The 14,327-nt window shown below is 28.1% G+C and overlaps 1 protein-coding gene across 1 annotated transcript in view; it reads right to left on the bottom strand.

Annotated features, from left to right (window-relative positions):
* The window catches only part of LOC123292623, a 46,914-nt gene that overhangs the window by 12,344 nt on the left and 20,243 nt on the right, over positions 1-14,327 (bottom strand). The window contains exons 3-6 of the mRNA XM_044873337.1: positions 9,000-9,097; positions 8,588-8,590; positions 6,355-6,495; positions 3,990-3,995 (exon numbers count right to left, since the gene is read on the bottom strand). Coding sequence (XP_044729272.1) covers positions 3,990-3,995; positions 6,355-6,495; positions 8,588-8,590; positions 9,000-9,097 — 248 coding nt within the window. The remainder of the gene's footprint in view (positions 1-3,989; positions 3,996-6,354; positions 6,496-8,587; positions 8,591-8,999; positions 9,098-14,327) is intronic.

Raw genomic sequence — 14,327 nt, 5'->3', positions numbered from 1 at the left:
CATCAAATGATACTCATAATGAAATTAAAATTTTGTTGTTATATCATCAACAACCTTATATTTTTATAGTAATTCTTATAAACTACAAGATTGTCTAAATATTTTAGATAGTTTTAGATCACACTCTCGAGATTTTTTGACATGTAAATATCCAATTGAAAAGGATAACCTATATGATTCATCATTTTTTCAGTCAACTTTGAACGCTAAAATAATAATAAAAAGCCCGATGACCTAGGAATATTTTGTGATTTTTGAAAAATTTTTAAACCAAAAAACGTATTTATAAAGTTTTATTGAAATCCCAAGTATTATTCAATCCTTGCACATCGCCTTAATGTGGAAAGATATCAACACTGTTACTACAAACAAAAAGTTTCGTCGTAGATATTCAATTAATATCACTAATAATTATGACGAATAAGTTCACGTCATAAAATGTATTTATAAACAATGTAGGAGAAGCATTATGTGCTACTATTTGTTACTTTGACGTAACTATTGTTATTTATTAATTATTACCTTTATTTTAGATAATTAGTTATTGAGTACCTACCTAAAGTTTATAGAGCTTGTAGAGGAGAGCAAAGAGATAGATGGTTTAAAACAGACCAGGAATGATATAGGTACATATTAATTTCTGTTATAAGGTATATAATATCATATAATTGTGATGAATTATTTAGTAATTATAATAATTAGTATAACGAACTCCGTTGTTTTTTTTTTGGGAATATAATCGTATATCTATTTGGAAATGTACAAGTGACCATAATAAGGTTGACAAGTGAAATTAACAAAATTTAAAAAACGAAACCCTACACCCGCATTTGAAACATATCTAAGAACACTTTCCATTAGATTGACTTTTTCCTTAAAACCTTTTTCAAACTAAGCCAATTTGGAAGATCAACGCTAATTTTTAGTTTTTTCGGGTACGGAACCCTAAAATTTTACAGAGCTAAGAACACCCTCCATTAAATTACCTTTCAAACAAAAACAAAAAAATCAAAATCGGTTTATTCGTTTTGGCGCAACGATGCCACAGACAGACAAACACAGATACATAGTGGCAAAACTTATAACACTCCTTTTTTAGGTCGGGGGTTCTGCCAGACCCCGGCTCGAATACCTCACAAAATACTGTTTCCCACTATAATCTTTCTAGACTTTACCTCTTCAATATCTTAGGTTACCTATACGTTTAAAACTAAAAATATAGCGTAATAAATTACTGATGTTGAGCAAGATCCAAGTGATCAAAATTCGAAGGCCGTGGTGTTAGTGTTAATCTTGCACGTTTCATTTTGGTCTTGCTTTATACATAATGTCAGTCTTGGTCTTGCAGCAAGACTTTTGCAGGATGCACTTTTTTTTTCAAGTACTTAGGAAAAATTAGTAAAACATTTCAGAGGGAAAATATAGTACTCATATTTTCCGCTACTTTTGTTACATAGTGTAGAATTTATATTGTTATTAGTTTCCAATATTATTATTTATTAGATTAATGAGTTATAAGTTGAATTTGTAGCTTTATATCACACACAGTAAGGTAAGTAAGTAATTGTATACCTTTATAGGTGTGGTATTGTCAAATTAACAATCATAGTAGTCAGTCCATATTAATAACAGTCATAATAAAGTCATAACATTATTCTCATTAAGATAATTAGCTGTGACTAATTATTTATGTAAACATTTACTATTTGTTTATTCGAATTTACTATTTCAATTGTATGTTTAGGTTCGTTTTTTTTTTACGATCATAAGGGTGCAACTAGGGATATAAAACTTCTCTGTTTTCCGCCTACTATTAGTGGAGAACCGTATGATTTATACCTCGGAATCCAAGAAGTTAAAAACAAAAATTTGTTCGATCTTGCCCAGGGGTGGGAATAACAATGGGAATCGATATAGGAATGAAATCTAAGCAAAAAGTGTCATTGAAACATATTTCGAAAAGTCAATACTTTCGGAGTGATTTGCAATTGAAATTTATAGTATTTCACGTCAAATAACTGACAAATTTGAAGTTTTTTGAAGAAAGTATATCATATACTTTTTAAAGTATTATAAAAATCATGAAAATGAAAAAAGTTTCAAGTCATTTGCATAAAAATTGACGGAGTTATGATGAAAACATAGTTCATAGGACCTTTTTTTGTCGCTATAATTTTACATATATGTAAACTAATGGACTTGCTTCTTTCTTTACAGATTTTATATAAAGCAGTAGGGTTTTTGATTTTTGTAAATTTATTGCTATATTTTCAATAGAAATTTTTAGTTATATTTTTCAAATATATTTTCCAATTTAATTTGTGTTTAAGCAAACATTTTATTACAATCTAAACTAGAATTTTGAAAATCTCGATATTTAATATCGTTATCTGCTTGATTACGGCTTCATCACCTTGCTTAAAATGAAAGGGGTTATGTATTTATTTGTAATATTGGCTTGGTTGCATTTTTATTTTGTTCTTATTAATTTTATTGAAAACATTTCCTTTTTAAAATATATATTCATTTCTTTCTTGGAATTTATAAGAACACTTGTAACTCTTCAAAGAAAAGTTTTTCAATCACTTAAATTGTGAAAGAAAAATAAAAACATTTTTAATATGTAATAATTGAATATTTTATATTTTCCTATTGAAAATATAACAAATTTACGAAGAAAAAAGAACATAAATATCTCTTATTTATAGTAAGAACTCGTAATTCCTAGTACTCTAACAACGATTCAATGGAAACTTCAAGAATTCATAGAAGCTATATGAAAATATTGAAAATCAAAGATACAATTATCGCGACTCAAGGGCAAAGTAAGCTTCAAATTGGTATCAATAACTTTATAACTTAATTGCCCATATCAATATCACAATTATAGTTATTGATTCATTTAAGGGTTTCCAAATAATTCTAACATAAAGCAATTATACGGAGATTCGGAGAATTTCTTTAGAATATTATATTTCATGTTGATTTGATGATATGATATTATTCTATGCTTAAATTTTTTGCTGTAATTTTTGTTTTGAAATATAATTATAAATGCTATGGCGATGTGGGCAGTAAAATGCTTGGAAACAATTTGATTTTTATTTTGCTCACATTAACAATTTCATAATTATCGATAGTAGATTAGTCATGTTTTAAAAATTATAAAAATATTTTTACAGATTCACATTTTTAGAAAGTATTAAAATCGCAATATGTAATTCATTTTTTAATCACAAAGCAGTGCTAGAAGATAAAAAAACAAATTTAGATTATTGTAGTTTTAAAAACTCCTAAGCAATTAAAAAAAATCTTTTCAACACCCGAGAAAAAAAAGATGTTTTACGCTGGGCTTGTTCTAATTTCACACATTTTATTCAGTCTTCTTTTTTTTAACTACTGATTCATTTAGCTAGAATATCATCAGTCTTTTGTAACGTGAAAAGACTCTATCATGTATATTTACAGTTTCGTGCTGTAAGTATATGCTAAAGATACTTTTGGCTAGAGAATGTTGAACAGAGAATATTATAGTATTAATATAAATAGATAATTTTCTCAGAATGCCATTATTATATTCCAATTATGTAAACATTACAAGTTAGAAATATTTTATGAAATTTTTAATTTGTTTTTTATAGAAGAATGTTGATATTTTTGAATCGAGAAAAGTATTGAGCTACTGTAACATGGAGTGTAACATGGAGTGCTACTGTAACATCTTTATGAGCCGGCTGGCTCATAAACAATAATTTTAACTACATTATATTATCGTAATTTTTTTACTTTTTAATGCATATTAATTTGTTTTGGAAAATTTTTTCTTTTGAAGTCGGTTTTCTCTGTGTAAAAAGTTTTTTTTTTAGAAGCTACGGTGCCACAGCCAGCCACACAGATACACATCTACACGAATACATAAAACTTTTAATACTCCTCTTTTTAGTCAGAAGTTGAAAATAATTTACTTTGGCATCGGAAAAACGGAGTACCTGTCTCTTATTTTCAACGTTTTACAAATTTCAATTGCAACTTTTGTTGGTAAAAAAAAAGATTATTTTAGAGAAAAAGTTGGTTGAAAAATTAGAATTGGTGTGAATTGAAAAACGGTTAAAAAATTGCATAATTTATAATTCTGCCACGCAAGAATTCCTAGAGGCATACTTATGAATCAGAGCATATCTAAGTTGTTATATACACTTGCAGGGTTTATACTCTATACAATGTAATTTTCTTATAATGTGAATGTAGGTACATGAAAATTTAAAAAGAATAATTTTTTCAAATATGAATATAGAGGAGATTGGGGGAAAATATTTCCAGGTAAAATGTTCTCATGTTATTTTAAATGATCCATTAAAGCCGTCTATTATATCTAACGATATAGGTCTTCCACAATATATAATCAAAATAATTGTTGAACAAAGCCTTGTGGAGATGTAAGAACTATACCCACTGTGTTCTGTGGCGAAAATATTAATTTTACTGCTTCTAATCTAATATACGATAAAGTTCAATGTAAAATCTCTTTCTTACTGTTAACTTTCAATGACATTATAATACATTTTGATGGTCTTGTAAAGCATTTTTAGATTAGCTTTTGAGCGTTAATACAAAATATCTGGAGGACCGAGCTTTGCTCGGAATTTTTTGAGTTAAAAAAACACAAATTTTATCACTAATATAAGATCGTTTAAAATGTCTCCACACAAATACCAATTTGAATGTCCCGGTAATGTACTTTATTTCGTTAACTACGATATACACCAATAGATGTCAGGAAGAGTCATATTTTGCAGTGTATGTTTCAGTTTTTCATGAAAAGACGGATAAAACGACGTTTTTTTTAAAATGAAATGGGATAATTTAACCTTAATATTTTTAGAAGATGGGTAAAATGATCACTTTCGAGAAATATTGAATAATTCGAGAAAAAATCTAAAAAAAAAGTACTACTCTTATGGAAATCTAATCTTATGGACGTTATATGCATCTCATAATAGTTTAACTATAATAAACATTTTTCTTATTTGCTCTCAATTTCCTCTAAATGAAAATTTAAAAGAAAAACTATATTTCTACATAAATATATGAATATAGGTAATGGCATTTCAATATTTTCCATATATCTGAAATAAATTTGAAATGACATAAATACAAAATTCATATTACTATGCGCATTATTCATGTATCATATAAACTAATGTATTATACAGTGTGTCTCTAAATCATCGTATCTAACAGAAACTATCAATTTCTTACGAAATTTTAAGCAGAAAAGTACTTTTGCGTTTTTCTATCAAACGAGCTAACAATTAGGGCTTTATTGATTATCGTTTTAAAGAATTTCTCTACTAACTTTACGAAAACTTTGATTTTTTTACTAAGCAAAGTTGTAGGAAATACATAAAATTTGTTACAATTTATTGAGAAGATAAAAATTCAAACTGTATATTTTAGAACTTTGAATGTAAAGTTCATTAGAAATATTAAACTTATCGAAAAAATGTCTTCTTGATAAGTTATAATAAACTTTATTTTTTATCAGACCAAATGAATTTTGAAAAAGACCAAATGATTATTTTTGAATTTCATGGAACATAATGTTTGTTTGGTACAGTACTTTTGTGACACCCTGTACATAGGTTACCTACTTACATATTCAATTATTTCAGTTAAGAATAGTTATGAAAGAAGGTGGTAAAAAGGATTTTAGAGAGATTGCTTGTTATTATTAGCAAAATAATACTTAAAAAAATTGGGTTTAAATTGTTGTATGTACTTTCCTATTGAACATATTAAAAATCCCCTTAAATTGAAACTGCTTCGGCCAGAGTAGAATAAGAAAAAAGTGTCTTAAAACGTTTTTGGATTTTTGAAAAATATTAATTATTTTACCCATTTTGTGTAATTTAATAATCTTCATAAATTGATTATTACAAACAGATCAAAAATGTAAATCCAACTGTATTCATTTTTAAATTAAAGTTAGTATTGAAATAGCTTTTTTTGTTTTAATACAATTTAATTACGTAGAGCCTAAATGGCCGAGCGGTCTAAGGCGTTAGTCTTTGACTGTTTGACTACTTAGACTTAGGTTGCAGGTTCGAATCCAGGCAGCGGCAATGTGAACAATTATAATAAATGGAGGCTGTGGAATTGATCGCATTGTCGTCGCTTGGATAAGCACGAAGTGGCCGATTCCACCCACATCATAATGTAATTGTAAAAATGAATGTAATTTAATAAATAAAGATTAACAAATAATGATGTGGGTGGTCTCTGTGATAAGGCGTATATCTGAAAAACGATGGTTAAACCCAATCATTATTATTATTTATTTAATTACGTACTCACCGAAATTCTTCACGTCTATCTAAAAATTCGGACTTATTCAAATAGACAGTTTTACCATTCTCTTGAGGTAACGCAACAGGCGGCCATGTCGTCATATTTGTTAATGCTTCGTTCGTGACCTCAAAACGATGCGAAAAGTTGCTAGAAAGGAGAATAAAAAATGATAAACAAATATTAATAATACGTATAATAAATATATATATTTTCCTTCATAAAATAGATACACATAAAATAATATATTGAATTATAATTTATTAATTATTGAACTTCCGTTTCGAATATGTATGGTTATTTTTGTTTACTTTTTAAACGATAGAATATGTTATGTTCATAGTAATAAGTTCCAAGCTTTTAAAATGACGTAAATACCATATAAAATTGCATCCCCTATTTCAACCCTTCATAGCTCTTTTTTCTTATTAAATTAGCCCCCTGTCCTTTCTCAGGCTTTAGACTATCTCTGTACCAAATATCATTTAAATCGGTTCAGTAGTTTACAGATATACACTCAGAGTTATTTTCGAATTTATAATATTAGTAACAATTGGAAAGTACTATAAATTTTGTTTATGCTGCTGGATGGAATGAGTTTTTCCTTACTAGATTTGTATTCTATTTTATAAATTTTTATTACTCATGTTATTATCAGTGGTTTTGATAAGTATAAGTACTCGGATTTAGTTTCAATTTTTGTATTTTTCTTTCGTGAGGTTAAATACCTTTAAAATTTTATTTCTTTTCGTATATTACTTCAGTAACCTCAGTTTAAAGTAAATTTTATGATTTAACTTTTATATCTGTAAACAATTTGTTTATTGTATAGTACATGTAGGTATGAGATGAATAAATACAGAATTGTTTTTTATATTTAATAAAAATGCGAATGGGTATTGATATTGATGTGAAACCAAAAATCAATATCTCATGTAGGCATAACCTTTGAAAGGTCGTAGCTCGGAAGAAAATGGTTTTTCAGGATTGAACCCATAAGTTTTGAACCTGAATCCATAGTTTTCAAAAAATTTTACCGAAAAAAAATCAATGTTTTGTGTGCGGGGTGCTTTGAAAAAATATTAACTTTTAACTTTAAATATACAGAATGTTCGATTTACATCTAGGCATATAAATATCACGAGTATGACAGATTACATGCGTTAAGCAATGCATTTAAGTGAGAGGTATTATAAACATGTGTTGAAGCTTCGATATGCGTTGAGATAGTTGTAAGACGCTTGGAGAGTGGAAGTTTCTTAGTTGAATAAATGAACTACAACAGATAAGCCACGATACAAGTCACTTTTGCAATTTCATATAACACCTATAATACCTATTACTTAGATACATTGTTTAACGCATGTACTCTGTCATATTCGTGATATTTATATGCCTAGATGTAAATCGAGCATTCTGTATACTCTATAAAGATAAATAACCAATAGATACGTTAAACCCCGTCATTTATTCGACAACAAACAGTGGGCTGGCAAATAATAATTATTAAAAATAATTTTTAAGAAAAAAAGTTTTTTGCCGATAGAAGATCAACTTGTATTTATCAGAAGAAATTTAAAATAAACGAATAAACTTGTGAAGTATAAATAACATATCAAATGTTATACAAAAAAAAGTTGAATAAAAAAAGAATATTATTAAATTTCACGAATCTGTAGTTGCCAGCCAGTCACGTGACCTAATTCTTAACTTCTCTGTTTACATCTTTATTCAATGGTTTGAATGACCATATTATTAACTTTTAAATATTGCGTTGAATGAATGCTCTTAATAATATTTTTACTCAATGTCTCAAATATATATACATAGCTTAAGAGCGTTTTCTTTGAAAAATTTTAAATCGAAAGTGTCTTTTTGTCCAAAAACCAGTAGCTAAGCAGTTATGGGCACTTTTGAATTTAATCAATAAAGTAAAGACATTGTTGGGTAAAGTATTTTGATGTTGTATTAATGAAAAATTTTTTTGGTACACTACTAGAGGGAATATTTTAGATCATTTTAAAAATAGCTTGATCGTCGGAAAGTTCCTGCTGTACGGGTAGTTCTGCATAAGCTTTAGAAAAATTACCTTTTTCTGCCAAATGACGATGAACATTTTAGAACACTTGTTTATTAAGCCATTAAATTAAGCTTAAAATTACAAATTATCTTTGGAGTCATTATTGTGCACATACCTTCTTAACTATTGACGCTCCAAGAATACGGTTTTTTGGAAATTCACCTCCTAAGGTGGTGACAAAGGGTATGAAGTTTTGTATGAAAATCCGTCATTTTTGAATCCCCTACTAAACCGACTTTAAAAATTATTTCATCTATAGAATGCTACGTCATCAAGAAACATGGGCTGAACTTCATTTAAAAAAAATAGGTTTCCTTATCAAAAAAATAAAACCCATGAAATTGTGAACAAAAGGGAGGATAAGTGAGGGGGGAGGTAAGAGAAGTGAATACCATAATGCGGTGGTCTTTGTTATTAAAGTTGAAATAGACCACCAAGGCCGGCGGATTACTGTTAGTTTAAAATAAATGAGAATGGTGAATGAAATACTTGGGTTTATTAATTAATAGAGGCTTTATCGAGATTTTTTGAGTTGGCAAAGCTATTAAAAAATGAAGAATTTATGTTAGCATACCTGGAATTACTCCCATTTGTGTAAATAAAAAATGCCACCTCTGACCGCTCTAACTGAAGTTTGGTCACTACTTTCCCAAGGTCGGTTGCTATTGTAACCTGAAAAGAAAAATAAATTAATTATCCAAATATTTATGAAATGTTAATTTTCCAGGGTTAATTGATATAGTATATCTCCCATCCTTGAGCCTTAAACTATAAAAGATATAAGTACTACTTTACGAGTGATATCAATTGATATTGCTAATTATTATTAATATTTTCAAGCTTCATTTTTGTCCTCTCCTCTGAAATATTAGAAAAGTCTGTGACAACTTTCGATATTCTATATAAATAAACTCGTATTATATTTACTTTATATTATTAAATACGTTGTGGGCTGTTTTCAAAGAAAAAAAATGTTGTATTTATAAAACTTGTTGAAAGTATTTGATTATGTTAAAATAATAACAGAAAAAATACTTTTAATTTGAAAGATAACTTTCAAGTCTTTTCTATGAGACATCAAACATTTTCTTCTTTATTATTTCTTTCCTGTAAGTATAAAGACAACGTCGAAAAATTATCTATATCATCTTAGTTATTAAAAATGTTGGTTATAATTATCCTTATCCCTATATATTATAAATGCGAAAGCAAGCATGTTTGTTTGTTTGTTTGTTTGTTACGCTTTCAAGCTAAAACTAGCGAATGGTTTTTAATGAAACTGCACAGCAATATAGCACATATATCAGAATAACACTTGAAATATAATTTATAAAGATATGTTAATAAAAAATTTTTAAAAATTTAACAATTAATTTAATTTGACATTAGCATAAATTACAAATTTCTGTAAAAGTATTCATTTGACATTACCATAAATTACAGATTTCTGTAAAAATAGTGAAAATAATATATTTCACGGCCATCTTCTCTGATATACTCAATGAATAATTACTGTTATACATTTAAAAAAAAAGAAAATCATACTTATATTTTACCTGTGTAAAACAATCCTTACCATTATTTCGAGTGTTATAGAAAGGGAATAAGCGAGAGCAATCTTTATCAATCTTTACTTTTAAACTCAGCGAAGCGGGTGGGTATCACTCTAGTATTAAATAAACCACAAATTAAATGTAAAATAGTTTCTTTTTTAAATCTATAATTAGCTAGAGCTTTTTTATGTCGCCTTTTCCAAACTGAGCCAATTTGGAAGATCATCGCCAATTTTTTCGGGTACGGAACCCTAAATTCGCACTTAAAACATAGCAAAGAACACTCTACATTAAATTACCTTTCAAATAAAACCAAAAGATCAAAATCGGTTTATCCTTTTAGGCACTACGATGCCACAGATAGAGAGACACACACACACACACAGCTTTTTTTTAAAAACATTTTGTCGTAAACACCAGTGTTTACCCGCAAGGCCGAAAATTACGTTAGAACATTATACACGTATTGTTTTTATAATGTAACGAGTATACATTTATTTTATATATTATGTGTATGTGTTTGTTTATTAATATGTCCACTAAGAAGTGAGAAGAGGGATAAAATACTCTACTTTGTGTGTAAGACTGACTATACATGGTATTTCAACAATTAACTCAGTCAATTGTTTGTTTCCATTTGGTTTATAATACTAATGAATAATTGAACACTCTGTATTAAGGATAGATCATATGCTCGGAGCGTTTTGTAATAAAGTTCAGGTGCATAATCCATTTTAAAGATAAAAATTTATAGTTTAGTGCAAGCTGGAATATACAGAAAATGACATACCCATAATATACGAATATCGTCGATACAATATGAAATGTCCGGTATCGATAAAATATCTATACTAAATTGAAAAAGTAGAAAATACAATGAACACGTATAAATGATGGAAATTTTCCATTATTATAATAAAAATGTTGTTTATTACATAATACCATCAAAGTAACATATTATGGTTGTAATATTGTTTGTTGTGTGGTGGTGTCGTAAAATCAATTCAGTAGAAGAAAATTACTTTGACTTTTGTAATTTAATTTATAATCTTTTTTTTTTTTTTTCATTGTGGGAAAATATTTTATGCTGAATATGTGTGTAATGTGTTAGCAAATATTTGAATTACATTTCACTTTTAGAATATGATATAACGTATAGACAATAATTTTTATTTTTCGTAAAAATTTATTGTTTTTTATCAAAAAAAAATATACTTTAAACACATCAAACATCGATAAATAAATAAAAATCTATTTAATAAATTATTAGAAATTAAAGGAAAAATTATAAAATCTTCAGGAATCAAACAGCATACCTCTATTGTGTGTCCGATCAGGCTATATATTCATTGCTTCAATCTTTTAAATTCATTAATGCCAATATATTTTATTTGGACGAGAACAACTGTGGATCTGGTAATATTTCTCAAAAAGAAGAAAAAAGCGCTTCGATTAGGCCGTGAACCCCTCGCAGTTCCTATAGCTTACAAGTAATTCTTAATTTACAAACTTGATCTCACATTTTATGTCATGAGTATGCTATAAAAATTTCAGCTTGATATCTTTTTTCGTTTTTGAGCTATCGTGTTGGCAGACAGACGGACAAACAACCGAAAATGGACTAATTAGGTGATTTTATGAACACCTATACCAAAATTTTTTTCGTTGCGTCAATATTTTCAAGCGTTAAAAACTTGGGACTAAACTTAGTATACCTTGTATATTTCATATACATGGTATAATAAAAGGATAAAAATAATAATAAAAAATTTGATTAGGCTTATATATCTTTGGTAATTTTTTAAAAATTTTAAAACAAGTACAATTAAAAAGTTTTTTGAACAAGTACCTTCTCCGTGCAAACAAGATTGGTAAAAATGATTCCACATATAAATTGCACTATTTCTATTATAAAATAAAATGCATATAATATGATTGATTATGATTTTATACGGTAAAACTTAGTATATTAAAAACATAATATTACACATTAATGAGAGGATAAAGCTTTATGAAGTGCTTAATGATAGCTAGAGCATGTATGTAGGTAGTCTTGTGAGCGTAATAAAACTTTTATATAAAAAAGTACATAATATCAGTTTTAACTTTTATTTTGTCTGTGTAGGGTGGCCATAAATAAATATGCCAACTTAAGGTAATATTCGTTCTCTGATAGTAAATACATCAAGCATGTTGTGAAATTTACAAAATTTGAAAAACCCCCGACAAATGCGATTTATTTTTTGTAAACCAATTTTTGGAAACTAATGGTCTCAATCAAGTCGGTTCGACCGTTTAAGGGCTACAATGTCACTGAGATACACGCGGACACACAGATAAACACTTTAAACTTATAACACTACTTCTTTAATCAATATCAAAGTGATGGTCAAGGATGGTCAGATGAGAGTCAGATGATGATGATGATTCACTTTTCGAAATGATTTGAGCCAGATTTATTGCCAATCATATGCATAGTAGTTATTTATATGTTAAAATTATATGTCATGCCTTTTCCTAACAGAATTTTTTTGGGTATGTAACCCTAAGCTCGCACTTGAAAGGTTTCTTAAATTTTTGACTTTGGACAAGAGTGTGTAAAATTCGATTTAAAAATGCTCAAGATTCTCAAACGTATTTATTTGTAGGACACCCTGTACGTATATACTTGTTAATATATAACGTTCGTTATTAACGTATAAATATGGAGAAATTTAATGTGTTCATATAGAGCATGTTTTTAATATTTTTTTATGTGCACAAAATTTAGAAAAGTGGATCATAAAAATTTAATATAGACGATTTCATTATTTTCCCACAATTTTTTGAGCTGGGTCGTGTCATGATGACAACACATGGCTTTCCTCGTTACATATATGAGTCCTTTATTGAATGTAGGAAGAAATTTATACCTTAAATAATCTGTAATAAATCCTAAAGATAAAGAAAATCCTTAAGATTTGCAAATTCTTTTCCTCCCAAATACATACACGTGCTGAACAGGAAAAGATTTGGTTTCCAAGCTTTCTAATGATCTGTTGGGCATTCAGCTTCGACCATTTCTCGTAGATACTTTCTTAGATATACTTGTTTGGCATTTGGGTTAAAATTCGTAGATATTTTCGCAGATTTACTTGTTTAGCATTTGGGTTAAAATTTGATGTGTTTATAAATATTTTTTAACTATTTTGCTAAGCGTATTTTAAGAAACCGGATATTGCCATGTTAGCAAAAAACATGTTAGCAGTTTCGAAAAAAAACTAAATCAAAAGTTATTTTAAAACATTTTATTAAGACAGCGTATAGGTCGTTTATGGGCAAACTTCACCAAGGGGTTGTGTACAAAAGATCGGATGCAACTCGAGTCAATTTCCCGCCGTGTTTTGATGAAAGGATGTAATGCCAAAAATGTTTTATTATATTTATTTTATCACACCAAGGATGAATGGAATTTTACACATTCAAAAGATGCATATCAATTGTTTCAATTTTTTAAACGATGTGCAATTCTTTCACATTTTCGCCTTTGCTACCAAATATTGTGTCAAACTATAAACATATCAGTTAGGATAACCAAACATTTTCGAATTTTACAAACCATATTAGATCCAAGGTTATTGCAAAATAAATGTCATCGGGCGTGACTTGTCCTCTCAAACGCGTACTTTTTCGGTTATATCGTCTCTTCTAACATACCTAGCGAGTTGTACGACATTTTATTGGAGAGATAATAAAGAAAAGTAATTCATTATAGCGAAGAAAAAAGAAAAAAGTCAATTTTAACTTGATGATCAACGTTTCATCATGCTTATTTCTTCAGCGCTCAAAAATTTAACGATTTTTTTTTATAAAATAACGGCATTGGAATGTAACACTGTTTGCCTAAGAACATCAAACAACGTAACAAATTTTTATAAATGATTATAAACGAAACATTTTTCCACGTTTTTCCACAGAAATTTTTTAGAATACAATATCGATATAGATAATTGATTTTCATCAAAACACGTGCAGTTTTTTCTTCACTTACTAACCCAATACCTGAATCACAAGTTCTTTTCTGTTAGTGTCATGTAATACTATATAAATATGATAAAAATAAATATTTAATTTACGTTATAAATACCTCCTATCGAATGCATTCTTATGTATAGTTGGTCGTTTTATACAGTTTGGTATACCAAATGTTACAGAATGAGTATACGAAGATAATTTGTCCGTACGAGAAAAAAAAGCAATCCTTCTCATACTTGGAAATATTATGAATAGTATAAATTCTTTAAGGAAAGCATAACATTCTAATTATTCGCGTTTTCACTTTACTGTACTGTGAACAACAACATGAATAT

This window comes from Chrysoperla carnea, chromosome 2, assembly GCF_905475395.1.
Source record: "Chrysoperla carnea chromosome 2, inChrCarn1.1, whole genome shotgun sequence".
In the NCBI taxonomy this organism is placed as follows: domain Eukaryota; kingdom Metazoa; phylum Arthropoda; class Insecta; order Neuroptera; family Chrysopidae; genus Chrysoperla; species Chrysoperla carnea.
Note: the sequence above shows the minus strand (reverse complement) of the source record. Positions and strands in the feature narration are given on the sequence as shown.